The sequence below is a fragment of the Naegleria lovaniensis genome (assembly GCF_003324165.1).
Source record: "Naegleria lovaniensis strain ATCC 30569 chromosome Unknown tig043, whole genome shotgun sequence".
Taxonomy (NCBI): domain Eukaryota; phylum Heterolobosea; class Eutetramitea; order Acrasida; family Naegleriidae; genus Naegleria; species Naegleria lovaniensis.
This window is the reverse complement of record NW_025407865.1, coordinates 158,066-173,195: the sequence shown is the minus strand read 5'-3', so window position 1 is coordinate 173,195 and position 15,130 is coordinate 158,066. Positions and strand designations below refer to the sequence as shown.

The window sequence follows — 15,130 nt, the reverse complement described above, 5'->3', positions numbered from 1 at the left end:
GGGAACATTTGCTGCTCCGCCAAGAAATGACTATGGAACAGTTCGATTGTTGGTCAAATTGAATCCAGAATACACTGGTAAGGATATGAGAATGGAGATTAATGCAACTTTGACTCCATATTCTCCTGTAACTCCTGGACAACCAACAACTAACGGAGCTCATTCATTGGTTGGTGAAGCAATCAATTGCATGTGGGTTGTTGTTGTTCCATTGTTTGTTGTCTTTAACAGTTTGTAATAAATCTTTTACGACTTTCAAAACCTCATGTGTCTTTTGGGTCAACCATTTTGTACGTCCATTTAAAGCAATCGTTACGCCACAGATGAAATTACAGCAAATCAAAAAATTAACGTCGAGGATGGGACTCGAACCCACGCGGATTTCTCCAATAACTTAGCAGGCTACCGCCTTAAACCACTCGGCCACCTCGACTTACGATTATGTTTATATTTTCAAAATTACAGAAAACTCTGCGTTATTTCCAACACAGTTAAAGCCCCGCAGAAGTAACTCAGTTGCCCCAAGCGTCAATGATAAGTCCAATGGTTTTATTTCATTCGAATTTGTTGCTCGCTTGTCCTGCTCTGTTTACAATTGCACCACTGTTACGTCTTGCAAAAAAACATTGTTCAGTGATTTTAAAAGTGTTTCTTTCATTCTTCGGAGGGATTTGGACTCTTCATGCTTTTGCCAATACATGATAATGTTGTCACTCGCTGTTAAGCATAGACGGGATCCGTGCAACTTGGTATTCACTGTGAGATTGGTTTCTTTAGTGATTGATTCTGGTGAATATGTGAAAATTTTTGAATCATTCACTACAATGAAAAACAAGGAAGGTGATGCAAAAATACTGCAACGGGTAATGTTTTCTTTCCATGTCCAATAAATTCTTTTATGAGATTCTACGGAATATAACTTGTGTTTGTCTTTGTTGGTTCACGAAAAGTCTTGTTGACAATTCACGAATTGTATAGTACTTACTTGTTAAAATTAAGGTAGAATAGTAACATGAAGCAATATCAATAAAATATTCGTCGATGTCCAACGGCGATGGCAATTCTCTAAGAATAGATAAGTCTGAACCTCTATTCAAGGTATAACCACAATAGAAAACTCTATTGTCTCTTGTTAAGGCAACAATTGTATGGTCACCATTCACAGATCTGACAAAGAACGGCTTGCTATTCTTTGAATCACAATTTTCAATTTTACATTCCATTACTTGGGTTTGATTAACTCCAGCTTGATAAGAACAAACGCTGCCGCTTGCACACTCACCAAATTGGTTTGATCCAGATGCTGCAATCCTCCCCTTGTTCGAAATAAAAGTGGCTGTATAAGCAGCACATGACGTGAAAATAATGTATTCATCCACATCAAGCACATGTTGGAAATCAAGAACTTCGTACCATGGACTAGAACAACTAGTCGTGGCTCGTGCTGTGAGCGACATGACCGTTTGTGCATGTTGTTTCACGTTCTTTGCATATTGAAATTGGCCGTGTGATGTACTTGAATTTTTACCAAAAACTCTCGTTTTCAATGTGTGTTGATCTTGCAACACAACAAGTAATAAGGCATATCCGGCACTGATATTCACAATCTTCTCGTTGGGTTCTACAAATTCGAGAATGTGTTCCACAATATCTGAGGTATTATGGGAGAACTCTAATAAATGGCCAGAATCAGTAAGAACATACAACTGAATCAGTCAAATATTGAGATCATCATCAACAAGAATTAAAAAAAAAATTATTGAATCATATAACACCATTTCACAAATAATGATATTGTAATTTCATCCATTTCCATTCGTGAATTAAACATACAAAGGAAGTTCTAGCAATTATTGTTTTAATGCCATAAATTCCTCGTTTCGTCAAGTATTGCTCTAATGATGGATCATGCAGATCCGATGGAATTGGTGTGATCTTGTCGTGTTCATGAGTAACTGTTCCAATCATTTCGATTGTGGATCGGTTTGGATCGAGTGAGAGAAGCAGTTTTTGTTCTGTCATTTTTTTTCTCTTTCTCAGGACAGGTTAGCAAGGTTTGTCAATTTACAATTGATTCCAAATAAAGATCATTTAAAATGAGTTGGCACCCATCATGGGATTGAAGTTGCCTCTGTGGAAATCAGAAACGCAAATTTCCATCTCCAGCATAGATAGACATCCATACCATGGCCATCAATGCTACCAAAATAATGATCACAACCATGACCAATACTTTCAAAAACGAGGTCTGCTCTTTGCAGCTTTTCAACTCGAGTTCCAGCTTGAGCGTGAATTTTCTCAGTTCAGAATATTCTTTCTGAAGAGTTTGCCATTGTGACATTGCATCATCGACTTTCACAGATTCCTCCTTCCACTTGCTCAATGATTCTTTCATCTCTGTAACGTTATCCTTATTTGTGCCCAAATCGTTTTGAATATCTTCCAATTGAGAATTCATTTCATGTTTCATGACTTGCAAACTTGATCGAAAATTGCATGCATTGTCTTCAATGGTACTACTTGCCGAGAGAGCTTGCTCCTGAAACAATTTCAACGTCTCTTTTTGAGAAGAAACCTCCTGTTGTAATTGTTGGAACTTTTTCATGAGCTCATCCTTTTCTCTAGTTAGGGTCTTCAATTTCGTTTTCATGTTTTTAGAACTTTCACTCTTTTTTGGAGAATGTAAACTGTTTTGAATGGTTTTCAGAGTATTCTTCAGAGATTCAATTTCTTTGTTAATACTTTCTAATTGAATGGTTAAGGAGGAATTTTCTGTTCCAACTGAGTCGAGTGTTATTTTCAATTCGTTCATGGAATTTTTCATGAATTGTGCTTCGTTTTGTAACATTTTGAATTGTTCTTCGTGTTGTGAAGTTTCATGTTGCCTAATTATTTTCAGTTGTTGCTGAATACCCTCAATTTCTTGAATAGCAGAGTGAATGGATGATCTTAATTCTTGGTTTACCTGTTTTTGAATTTCAAATTCAGTCACCAGTTGAATCATCTCTGTGTGATTGCAGGCAACATGTTGTTGAAGAGAGTCCAATTGAACTCTCATTTGATCCAGGTCCTCCTCTCTCATCAGGGAGGTTGATAAATCTTTCTTGCCTTCGTTTTGTATTTCAGTTAATGTTTTTGTTGTTTGATTTTCAAATAACGATTCTTGCAAGTTCACTTCTTTTTGCTGACTGTTATCAATGAACTCATCCGAAATCTGATCACGATCTTCATACGATTCATCATCAAACCCAATTTCGAAAATTGGACCACTTTGTTGACAGATCATCAATAATTGATCGTAAATTTCATAATTATTTCTACCGGTTGGCTTGCAAGAGGAACACTCAAAATCTTGATTTTTGAACGCCAGTCTTGCATTTCCGTTTCGTTCAACGAAAGGTGGTTGGCTCATATTAATAAACAGCGAATAAGGTTGGAAGGAATTTTTCTTGCTGTTGTTTGTTCTATTTAATCTGAAACGTGCAAGGTGACAACTGACATAGTACAGGACATAAACAAACGAAATGAAATAATGAAGGGATTTGTCCTTAATGACCTCAAAACGGACACGTGTTCAACTATTCCTCTCCAATGATAAAAAATGTTTGCAAACCTCTCTCTTCTTCAACCCTATAGAAGAAGAATTGTTGTCATCCAACCTCGATATCATGAAACATTACTTCTTCTCGTAGCGATACTAGCCTGTATTCTCTTCCTCTCATTCCCAACACAAGCTCAAGAATGTAACTACACGTGTCCGAGAGGCCACACCAAAACTCTTCGGAAAGGCTACTCACCAAAACCCAACGGCTGTGGGACACAGGGCGAATTCAACGCCATTTCCGATGAACATGGATTTACTCATTGCTGTAACGAGCATGATACGTGCTATACGTATTGCCATAAATCCAAAGAAGAGTGCGATGATGAATTTTACCAATGTATGAATCATCATTGCGATACCAATAAGAAGAAGAATTCCAAAGCTCATTCGGAATGTAAGAATACATCATCCATGTTTTTCATGGGTGTTGGAATATTCGGATGTGAGGCCTACATGTTGAGTCAGAAAGAGGCTTGTGAATGTCGAAACGGAGCCAACCCCACACATCATCACTCGAAGGATGAATTTTGATACTGTCATATATTACTAATAGTTCCTGCTCCTTCTTTTTTGATGATTGCCGTGCGCGGAGAGATAGAGAGCAGAGTCTTCTTCTTCTTTGATGATTCTCGAACTCGGTAACGTGATGATGATGAAATCCCAGAGATGATTCTCTCATGGTCCTATCCAATGTTATTTAAATTTGAAACACATGGTATCATCAATGATAGTCTTGATGGTTGATGAATTTCCAAGTAGATCCTTAATGATTCCAACACAACTGTCCCAATTGGTTTATACTGCTTTTCACTGCATCTTCAATATGAACACGTGAAATTGAATGATGAACCTCACTTTCACCTCAATAAACCAGAGAGTTGAAGACACACCTTCGAAGTGAGAACCTCACACAACAGAGGTGTGAACTGTTGCACCACCAACCTCAAGAAAAATTGTTGTTTAAGAGCGTTGATCTGAGAGTTAATTGGCCAGGTTCTCTCTCATATCACACACAATCCACACATCAAACGCATTGACAGCTTTCACTTTCCCGAAGAGGAAACCTGGAAACGAACAACCATCACAGAAAAAAAAATCGTTCCTAACCGCCGCCGCACACCACTCGTCGCCTATCCTTTGTTGCTGGCAGTTATCCCACGTTCCATCATCATCATCCTCTCGACGTCGAGCAAACTCATCATTGTGTCTTCTCGCTTCAGAAAATTTTAATTTTCAAAACTAATTTATTTTAGATCTAAATTATAGTACAACAACAACAACAACAACGAAATCATGGCTTCTATACAAGAACAAATTAACAAGGCTCGTCAGGAAGCTCAATCATTACAAGAACAAATCAAGAAGAGTATGGAGGGTGGTAATGATGCTAAATGTAAGTAGTGTTTGGTGTTGAGTGCTGATTGATGTCTAATGATGATTTTGTTGTTTTGTCAAATGTTGTTATTCTTGTTGGTGGATAACGTTTGTGTGGATCTCAAACTTGAAACAATTTTGTATTTCATTGTCTCTCAATGATGATGATGACACAACAACTCGAACGACCTACTATCACGATCATTTCTGTTGCTGATGACGGTGCGATACTCACCGACGATGCTCTTCAAAAATGAAACGTCAAATGTCAAATGAATTTGTCTAACCCTTTCCAACTCGCTCTCTCATGATACTCATGATGACTCTCTAACAACAACAATATCCACCCTCGAATTGTGTTGTGATCGTCAAATTGTTTCTCGTAATGTATTCCTCTTCCCATAACCACAACAACAACATCCATCTCATCTCATCTCTCTCATAACACCAATTGTATTACATCCACTCGCACATCATTGTTTGATGAAAACTCCTCTTCTTCTTCTTCTGTACTTTCTCTACAACAACAACAGTATCTCAATTGGATGCCGCTCCAATCACTCCAACCAAACTCAAGGTCAGAAATATCCTCCGTGGTCACTTGGGTAAAGTCTACAGCTGTGCTTGGAGTCCAGTTCCAGACAGCAAACTCATGGTCTCTGCCTCTCAAGATGGTAAACTCATTATATGGAATGCCTTGACCACCTACAAACAACATGCCATTACACTTCGTACTAATTGGGTCATGACTTGTTCCTACTCAAATTCTGGACAATATGTTGCTTCTGGTGGTTTGGACAATATTGTTTCCATCTTTAACATTAATCAATTGACTGAAGCAACAGATAGTTCACAACCAACCACTCCTCATCGTGAATTGAGTCAACACACTGGTTACATTAGTGCTTGTAAATTCATTTCAAATGACAAGCAAATTTTATCCAGCTCTGGTGACATGACTTGTATTTGTTGGGATGTTGAAATGGGCGTCCAATCAAGACCTTCCAATCGCACACTGGTGACTGTATGTCTGTTTCTGTCTCTCCAGATGAATCTCAATTTGTTTCTGGTGGTTGTGATGCCTATGCCAAGTTGTGGGATGTTAGATCGGGGAAGTGTGTAGCTACTTTTGGTGGTCACGACTCGATGTCAACTGTGTCCAATTTTTCCCTAATGGTTTGAGCTTTGCCACTGCTTCTGATGACAATACTTGTAGACTCTTTGATATTCGTGCTAGCAGAGAATTGAAGGTATATTCTGATGATTCTGTCAGAGAAGGTGCTACATCTATTTCATTCAGCAAGTCTGGACGTTTGATGTATGCTGCCTACGATGAAAAGTCAATTGTTGTTTGGGACACCTTGAAGGGTAAAATTATTCAAAACTTGACCAACGAACAAAATGGACCAGACGGAAGAGTTGCTTGTCTTGCTGTTTCTCCAGATGGCAATGCATTATGTACTGCCTCTTGGGATTACAATTTGCAAATCTGGGCCTAAATTGTTCACACTTATTTGAAATCATCAAGTGTATCATGACGCTGCTCAATTTTATTTAACAACACTCCCATTTTGTTGTTCACACACACATGTCACGAACAACAACAACAGTGACTTTACAGTTGCTGTGTCCAAATTACCACCACATCCCACAACAATTGTCAAATGTCTATATATCACACATATAGTCTGTTTTCACATCATGTTAAATTGTAACTATTATTTCAATTCATAAATATTTCATTTCTCTTAAAGAGCTGTTGTGTTGTATTGACTCCCCTTGGTTCAACAAACTTTTTCCTGTCATATCCTATTATTGAACATCGATGGCTGTGTTACTCTCATAACTTTCAGAGTATAGGGCTAATGAATGTGTTTACTTGACTTTAACGATTAAGCGGTTCCAACTGACAATTTCGTTCTCCTCTCACTTTCACAACCTTGTTCCTTTACCTCAAAGATTCGTTGTTGCAAGTTACATCGAAACAGTAAATCCTTCTTGAAATTGATTGAATAGGATGAGACAATATTCTCAAGGTATTTGATTGAGGCAGCACAAACCAACTCTTTTTACCATCGATTCGGACTTGATTCTCGGACAAGAGAATTCAACGATGCTTCAAATAATAAATTTAATATTACGAATCAAACAATTAAAAAATACAAACACAACCGTTTACTTTTTCTACTAACTCGACAAACCATCACATTGAACACTGGACGAGTGAATGAAAGACAACATGGAAACGAATACAAATCATCATCACGAAGAAGCTCATTCCGATGAAGGCTTGAATCATCATCACCGAAACCAAGATGAAACAACAAGTCCGAAGAAGATCAACACGACACCCCTTTTCGTGTCGGGAATGAATGAACGATTGAAAACGCTCTTGGAAAAATTAAAACCTGCACTGGGATGGCTCTCGTGTATCATGGTCCATGTCTTGTTTGGAATGCATCCTATATTTTCGAGATATTTGCAATCACAGTCGGAAAATAAGCTTCCTTCGTTATTACTTATTACAAGTTGTCATCTTGCAGCAATATTGATCTATTTACCGAGAATGATTTACCTTTTAATTTATTATGTGAAAGAAAGAATTTCAAAAAAGAAAAATCCAAAGAATACTACCACGTTAGAGGAACATGAAAATTCATCAAATCATCAAGATATGAACTCAGAGCCCATAGCAAGCAGGGGAGGCAGTTTATGGAGCCGAATCAAGGAAAAAGTGAGGCAATTTTTGCCGCTAACATTTTTTTGCATTTCACTCGTTACGAGATCAGTAACGAATATCATGTCCTCAAAATTTACAAGTGCAATTTTTGTACAGCTTTTTGCACTGACAACACCTTTCATTTTGGCCTTTGTGACTGTCTTTATTTATAACAAGTGGTTTTTGAGAGGCCATGCAAAGGAATCATTTGGATTGAAGGCATGGGTTTCAATGATTTTGACAGTGATAGGAGGAGTGGTCATTATTATTGGAAGTGTTGTTGAAAAGAGTGCAACACCACAGCCCTGGTATGCATTCTTTTATACGTATGCCATTGATTGGAGCTCATTTTCTGAGCACATTACTTGGTGGGATTTATTGGGTATTTCAATGTCACTCGTGTCAAGCGCTTGTTTAGTTTGGTACATGCTCTGTTTAAGGTACATGAAACAGGAAGAAAAGTCGAATATTGTGACTGTCACAGGAGAAAACCTATTCATCCTCCAATTATTCATCATGGGTTTTATATTTTTAATTCCAAGCTTAATCATTGATGATTGGACGCTCTGGACAAAACTCTCACCCAAAGATTGGATCATGTTCTTTTGTTTCACCATTTTCGTGTTCATGTTGGCCAATCATTTGAACATTTTTGCAATCAGTGCTTTGGGTTCCTCTGTGGTAGGATCTATTTTGGCCTTGCGATTGGTTTCAACCATTGTTTTCAGTATTCTCATTTTGCAAGAGAGTCTTAAAACCATCTGGCAATTACTTGGATGCATACTTGTGTTGGCCTCTGTTTCCTATTTCATGTATACGGAATATCAACAAGAAAAGGCCAAGAAAAAACAAGCACAAGAGACAGAGAAGAAGGAAACTGCTGTTAGAGAACACGATGAAAGAGAAGGAGAGCATTTGAATGAGCTTCATATGAACGAGGAGAATCATGAATTTATAGATCATCATCATGATGATACGTCACACCTCGAACATGACACTATTGAACTCATTGAAAATTCATCATCCAAAAAGGAAGCAAAAACGAAACAGCAACAAGACCAAATCTCGATTGAGGTCAGAGAAACCATCTAAGCTTTGTTATCAGGAACAACAAAAATTGTCAATGAGCTGAAAAATATTAAAAAACTAATTGGGATTTTTCACTCATCACCTCCATTCCTAAAGGAAGATGAAAATTTCTTTGAGGGCCTTCATTCATGTAAGGTTTGACAATTCATAGAATGGAATTAGAGAGCTTGAGCTCAGGAAATGCATCATGCTCAAAAAAGCGGGTACGGAAGTCCTTACTGTCTCCATTTGGTCTCGATACCAAAAACAATCGAGTTGTTTCCGTTGAGTTTTCCGTCTCCTTGATTTTCCGAGAAGAAGATTCAATTGGTGTCTCTTTCCAACTCCCAAAAGCTTTTCAAGCCAACAAACGTGCCAACCAAACATTCATGAAAAATTTAAAATCTCGTTCTTCCTCGTCGTTCATCACACTACGAACGTTGTTGAACAACAGCTCTCAAGGAACAACCCTCTTCGGAAATTCCTTTCTATTACCCACCTACTTGAATCATCTCAATTTGAATTGCTCAAGAGAATATTCTCTTGGAATTGCAGAGTCATCATCACCACCAATCGTAGAAAGTAGCACACGGCGACACTTCAAGTACCAAAACGTTCTCGGAAAGAGGTTTTTTCAACAAAAACAAACTCATACATTGATTCAGCTTGATAGTCATATCAAACGATTTGCTAGGAGGTCTTTAAAGGTGAGTATATGAATCATCATTCTGACCCGTTCTGACCATTCTTTCATTCAAACCCGAAATTTTTTAATATTTATTCCCTCATGATGATGACTATTCGGACAATATCATCACGACCCATTCCACTTATATCAATGTACTCCCACATGATAGATGCAACCACAACACCAACAACAACAAGACGAAAATCACTCATGTTGCGACCATCAACACCATGGTCATTCCATGAATCCAAATATTACCATCTGCCCAGGATCCATTGATTTCAGTACTCTCTCGATTGATCATCAACCACAAACCACACCTGGAAACTCATTCAAGGGAGAAGAGCCTTCTGAACACAATCTTTCACGATCCATTGAAGGCTTATTACACAAATTTCAACTCAACAAAGGAATCAACGCTCCAGGTCGATTAAGCAGAAGTAGAAGTACCGAAGAGTTTTTAACTTCCTATGACAAGTTGTTGCAGGGAAATAAGAATTTCGTTCTTGAAAAGACTTCAAAGGATCCTGAATTCTTTTCTCGTTTGAAGGAAGTTCAACGACCTGATTACATGTTGATTGGTTGTTCTGATAGTCGAGTGCCACCGGATCAATTGACACAAACTCAACCAGGTCAAATTTTCATTCACAGAAATGTGGCCAACATGGTTGTGAACACTGATTTGAATGTCATGTCTGTATTGCAATATGCTGTTGAAGTCTTGAAGGTGAAACATGTGATTGTGATGGGTCACACAAGATGTGGAGGAGTAATGGCTGCTCTCACCAATAAGCAATTCGGATTGATTGACAATTGGTTGAGAAATATTAAGGATGTCTATCGTTTACATAAGGCAGAGATTGATGCCATTCAAGATCAGGACCAAAAGATTAATAGAATGATTGAATTGAATGTCATTGAGCAAACTTTGAACCTTTGTAAGACAAGTATTGTACAGACTGCATGGGCAAAGGGAAATACCTTGCATGTTCATGGATGGGTATGTGATATTGAGACAGGTCTCATTAAGGATTTGGAAATTGAGGAGACTAGATGGAAAGAAATTGAAGATATTTACAAGATTGATTTTGGTCTTTAAAGTTTTCAAGAGCGGCTCTTGTCAAAGTTTTTTTTTGCAACCTAATTTAAATTATTAAAGTCGTTAAATTATTTTCTTGAGTACTCCACTAAGGTGTGTTAAATCTGAAGTTACACACAAAATATTCCAATGAAATAGTTTCATTTGAAATAAAACTTTTTTACTTGTAAAATTACATTTCTTTTCCAGCCAACATTCTTTTAGCTTTCCATTCTCTTTGGGCTTGTGCAAATCTTTCAAACACATCCTTCATTTGTTCTTGCACGTCCAATGAAAGGTCATCAAACATTTCCATAGAAATGTCTTCATTCAATACCTTCTTTCTAATGCGTTCAATATCTTCAGCGCTACATCCAATCGTGTAATAACGAGATTGAGCCTCAAACAAACTGGTTCGTTTCAGGGTATCTCAATAAATGTTTCAAATATTTCCTTCGCTTTCTGAATTCGTTCTTGTTGCGTCGGTAATGTTCTAAATTCCTCAACAGCCTCATAAAACAACACATATTCTTCACAATGTTCTGACGTACAGAATACTTTGAATTGTTTGATAGCATCTCTATGGGTAAGCACATCTGGTAATGAACCATAGAGATGAACTGGTAATTTCTCCATCTCTGGATACACTGGAGAATTGATTTGTTGTTGTGATCGATTGATTCCTGACAATTTGTTTGAATTTGTCATTAATTCCATGGAATCTGTCAAATTGGGACTATTAAGGAAACCAGACGAAGAAGAAGTATTTGACGATGCAGGAATCGTCGTACTCGTGCTTGGCTTCTTCTTGAGTGCACCCACCACTTGTGACAAGAAACTCTTCGATGACTTTTCTTCCTGAATGGCACGAATTCGAAGTTTTTCTTGCAAGCCATCAATTTCCAAATCAATTTCTTGATTTCGTTTCTGATTAAAATTCATGAAAGGTTCTTTCAAATCGTTCAACAAGATTAATTCGACATTCATTGCGGAAAATAAATCTTTGGTAAAGAAGGCAAAATTTTCCAAATTGCTCTGAATTTTCGAAAGGACTTGTTCACGAGTTTCAGAGTCGAGATTGATCGGAGTTGCATTGGGTGAAGAGTCGTCAATGAATTGATTCAGAATATAGAGCGCTTGGTCTTTTCGATCTTTGGCTGATTCCATTTTCATGTAGGATTGAATGGCTTTCCAACAATTCACAATTTCTTCAATATGATTAGTGACACAGAATTTGGAAAATTCTTCCAATACAGAAGGAAGTACAAGAGCTTGTTGCAAATTCTCAACTTTGGCTCGAATTCCATGTTGTTCATAAAATTTTGTGCGCGGAGATTGCATTTCATAATCTCCCATGCCACTTTCCAAAATGAGTCGTTTTCCGATCAATGATTGAGATTCCCAACCTGCTTTCAATCCAGAAGAAGCTGCACTCATTCGAAATGATCTTCGATCCATGAATGGTGAACTTGTCTCTGTCTTGGACATGTCTTTGGTTCGTAATTGTTGTTGTGCAGATTCCACATTTCGAAACACTAATGGATACGCACTACTCGTGGACAATGTTGTTCCAATGGTTGATAATGAAGACATGTTAGCATCACGAGGCGATGAATTTTCATGGATTGGTGACAAGTCATGATTCACAGATTCTTGAAGTTTCTTAATATGGTTTTGAACGAGCTCAAAATCTTTTTCTTGTGAAACAATGATCGAACGAAGACAACATTGTTGAACGAGTTGTCCTGCTGTCAATAATTGCATGGAACCTGTCGAAATGCCACTCAAAAATGGAGAATAAAAATCATGTGCAAATTGTGAAAATGGAGTTTTGAGTGGAATGAACATTTTCCAATGTTCAAACACTTGTCTCTGTTCTGCACTAGTAATGGCACTCACAAACAACAAGTCAGCATAATACTCTATCGTCTCTGAATGAAACATGTAACGATGAGATCTCTCTGTAAATTTCTTCTTCTTTTCTGGTTTGATATTTTCAATCACTCCAATTTCTAAAAAGAATTGACCTAATAATTCAGCTTGAACTTTGGTCCAATCGTTTTTGAATGAAAAATTATCAACGACGGTGTCGTGTGTGGATGGTAATGATGATGCTTGTTGTCTTGGAGAAGTCAATGATGAATGAGACACCTGAGGTGCCAAAATGGAAGTCGTGGTTCGAGCGCCATAATGATTATTGTGGTTGTTGTTGTTGTTATTGATGTTCATGTTCATCACATCTCCCAAAGTATTATTAATACTTCGATATAAATTTTTCAACTTGTCTAAAATATCAGCATTGCTTTTCGGAGTGGCAATAATATTTGGAAAATAAGGTAATGAAATTTTGTGTAGTTGTGAAGTCACGAGAGAGACAAAGGTTTTGGCAGTGAACACTTTTTCGAAATTTTTCTTTAACCTTTTGGAATATTTTTGGGAAAGTGGAATTTGTGTGAAAATCCAAACCAAAATGGAAAATAATTTTTCATTGGTAATTTTCAACTCGTCGAACAATCGAGGACAATATAATTTCAATAATTCTTTTTGTTCTTCATGTTGTCGTTCAATTTTTTCATAAATTTCAGTAAATGTCAAATGTTGAATCGATGCACGAAATTCCAAAATACGATCCGATTCATCGTTCAATGATGAGGAAGAAGTTGAACCAACATTGGAACCTGGAAAACTAGTTCCGTTCGTAGACGTCATTGAAGGACTGATCAATGATAATTTTGTGGAATAAACAAGTTTTTCAGAAGAATTTTGTGAATTTGCATGAGATCCATTTGGATGATGTTGCTGCTGTAAGGAAGAGTTTGCGCTGTTGGAACCTCGAGGAGAAGTTAGAGAACGAGGTGATGAGTTGTTGGAAGAAGTGCGCTGTGAATCATTTTCAGCACCGGAACCAGATAAAAACATTTTTTAAATGATGATGGGCTTGCAATGACAATTTGACAGTTGTTGATGGACGAGTGTGTGTAACGGGTTGAAAAACGTAACACAAAAAAACGAGGTGTTTGAAGACTGTGCTGGTAGTTCAAAGCTTGGAATGCCCTTGAAAGATCGCACACCAATCAAAAGTCAATTTTTTTTTCACAAAGATTTTTGATGTTTGGATTTGCAACGAATCTCTAAGCCAAAGGCGGGTAATCAGGTTTCTGATCGTGGATGCCCTCTCGACGTTGTTGACAACATGTTTTTACTAGCTCAATAACTCATGACATGATGTACAAATTTTTACAAAGTTTGAATTTTTCTAGAATTCTCAAATAACAATTCTCAATCATTTACAAGGACACAATGAGGACCAAAATATTAAACAAAAAAGGTCCACAGGTAATGATCACAGTTGCCAACGTTGCAATGACACAATACACAAATTGTGCAATGAGGAATGGTCTGACTAATGTATACATTCGATCGTAATCAGTGTTACAACGACTTTCAAACACATAGAAGGCCATGACAACGAGTAAGGCAGTGATGGCAACGCCAGTGGCAGATTTTGTCAACTGACAGAGACTTCTTAAAAAGGAAAGAGTGAAACAATTACCAATTCTAAAGAAATTGGAACAGCAAGAGCTTCTGGTTTCTTCGTAGTGATATTCATAGTGGTGTTTGATGTGTTGTTGTTTTCTGGATGGAAGTGATTGATGAGTGACAACTATTTCTCCATTGCTTTGAACTACTTGTGAAGATTGGTTTTGCATTTCTTCCGAGGATTTCAGTTCTTGATTAGTGACAGCTGGCTCATTCAATGCCTGGCCTCCATTTCTTCGATCGACACTAGATTTCATATGAATGGATTGAGTTCCATCCATATCGAAAGGAGCATTCTCAAACAAGTTGGGAGAAGTTTCTTGAATCCAATTTTCACTCAATACAGCATAACCTTCATCGTCCATGGCAGGTGACACTTGACCCACAAATTTGTAAGATCGAGAAGCAGCGAGGGCACTGTAACAAACTTCTAAAAATCCAGAACACATGGCCAAAGTTCCAAACAAAATTCCAATAAATTCCAAAATCGTCACAACTAGTAACAATTTGACAATGGTCGATCCATAACAACGAATCGTATCAAATGGAACTCTCGGATACAAAATATGGGAGTAAATGAATAGACCCCAAATGGCGAACGAGATGGAGAAGAGAATGGATGCGCCATAGACACACGCAGTGCAACTAGAATGTGTTTTTTACATCCATTCAAAGAGTTCCAAAGAAGAAGAAATTCAATTTGCATGGTTCATGGATGAATGCACCATCACAATATATAGTTGAAACAGATTAGTCCCCTTCAATAAACGAAATGTAACTTACATGTTGGCCTTTCGGTTGTCTTGATGCTGTTTGCTCATTTTCTTTAATTCTTAAAAGTAGTTAGAGTTGATGAGTGGGAGAAGGAATGGATGATTTTAGTTCAAAAAGGGAAGGACACATGACACTAAAATAAAAGTGTTGAATCATTTTTGTCCAATGCATTAATATAGTATGGGGAATTAGTCAAAAAGTCTCTTTTTGGAAAGCCTTAGAGCTGCAACGACACTTGTCGCTCCATGGCACTGTGGTGTTGATATTATTATTTTCTAATCAATG

General features: G+C 37.5%; 8 protein-coding genes across 8 annotated transcripts; 4 read left to right on the top strand and 4 right to left on the bottom strand.

The window, feature by feature from the left end:
• Positions 1-589: 589 nt before the first annotated feature.
• On the bottom strand, positions 590-2,022 carry C9374_010502 (uncharacterized protein; the record flags this gene model as incomplete). Its single annotated transcript, XM_044686054.1, has 3 exons — positions 590-930; positions 986-1,706; positions 1,834-2,022. 3 exons carry the CDS (start codon positions 2,020-2,022, stop codon positions 590-592), a joined length of 1,251 nt encoding a protein of 416 aa, XP_044543932.1.
• Positions 2,023-2,140: 118 nt separating this feature from the next.
• Positions 2,141-3,412, bottom strand: C9374_010501 (uncharacterized protein; the record flags this gene model as incomplete). The annotated part of the gene is made up of 1 exon (XM_044686053.1): positions 2,141-3,412. One exon carries the CDS (start codon positions 3,410-3,412, stop codon positions 2,141-2,143), a length of 1,272 nt encoding a protein of 423 aa, XP_044543931.1.
• A 189-nt stretch (positions 3,413-3,601) lies between these two features.
• C9374_010500 (uncharacterized protein) lies at positions 3,602-4,135 on the top strand (the record flags this gene model as incomplete). Its single annotated transcript, XM_044686052.1, has 1 exon — positions 3,602-4,135. The coding sequence occupies one exon, from the start codon at positions 3,602-3,604 to the stop codon at positions 4,133-4,135; it is 534 nt and encodes a 177-aa protein (XP_044543930.1).
• Positions 4,136-4,897: 762 nt separating this feature from the next.
• On the top strand, positions 4,898-6,477 carry C9374_010499 (uncharacterized protein; the record flags this gene model as incomplete). The annotated part of the gene is made up of 3 exons (XM_044686049.1): positions 4,898-4,997; positions 5,512-6,002; positions 6,085-6,477. 3 exons carry the CDS (start codon positions 4,898-4,900, stop codon positions 6,475-6,477), a joined length of 984 nt encoding a protein of 327 aa, XP_044543929.1.
• Positions 6,478-7,205: 728 nt separating this feature from the next.
• C9374_010498 (uncharacterized protein) lies at positions 7,206-8,789 on the top strand (the record flags this gene model as incomplete). Its single annotated transcript, XM_044686048.1, has 1 exon — positions 7,206-8,789. One exon carries the CDS (start codon positions 7,206-7,208, stop codon positions 8,787-8,789), a length of 1,584 nt encoding a protein of 527 aa, XP_044543928.1.
• A 149-nt stretch (positions 8,790-8,938) lies between these two features.
• Positions 8,939-10,552, top strand: C9374_010497 (uncharacterized protein; the record flags this gene model as incomplete). The annotated part of the gene is made up of 2 exons (XM_044686047.1): positions 8,939-9,472; positions 9,623-10,552. The coding sequence occupies 2 exons, from the start codon at positions 8,939-8,941 to the stop codon at positions 10,550-10,552; spliced, it is 1,464 nt and encodes a 487-aa protein (XP_044543927.1).
• A 399-nt stretch (positions 10,553-10,951) lies between these two features.
• On the bottom strand, positions 10,952-13,450 carry C9374_010496 (uncharacterized protein; the record flags this gene model as incomplete). The annotated part of the gene is made up of 1 exon (XM_044686046.1): positions 10,952-13,450. The coding sequence occupies one exon, from the start codon at positions 13,448-13,450 to the stop codon at positions 10,952-10,954; it is 2,499 nt and encodes an 832-aa protein (XP_044543926.1).
• Positions 13,451-13,818: 368 nt separating this feature from the next.
• On the bottom strand, positions 13,819-14,892 carry C9374_010495 (uncharacterized protein; the record flags this gene model as incomplete). Its single annotated transcript, XM_044686045.1, has 2 exons — positions 13,819-14,716; positions 14,855-14,892. The coding sequence occupies 2 exons, from the start codon at positions 14,890-14,892 to the stop codon at positions 13,819-13,821; spliced, it is 936 nt and encodes a 311-aa protein (XP_044543925.1).
• Between the last annotated feature and the right edge of the window lie 238 nt (positions 14,893-15,130).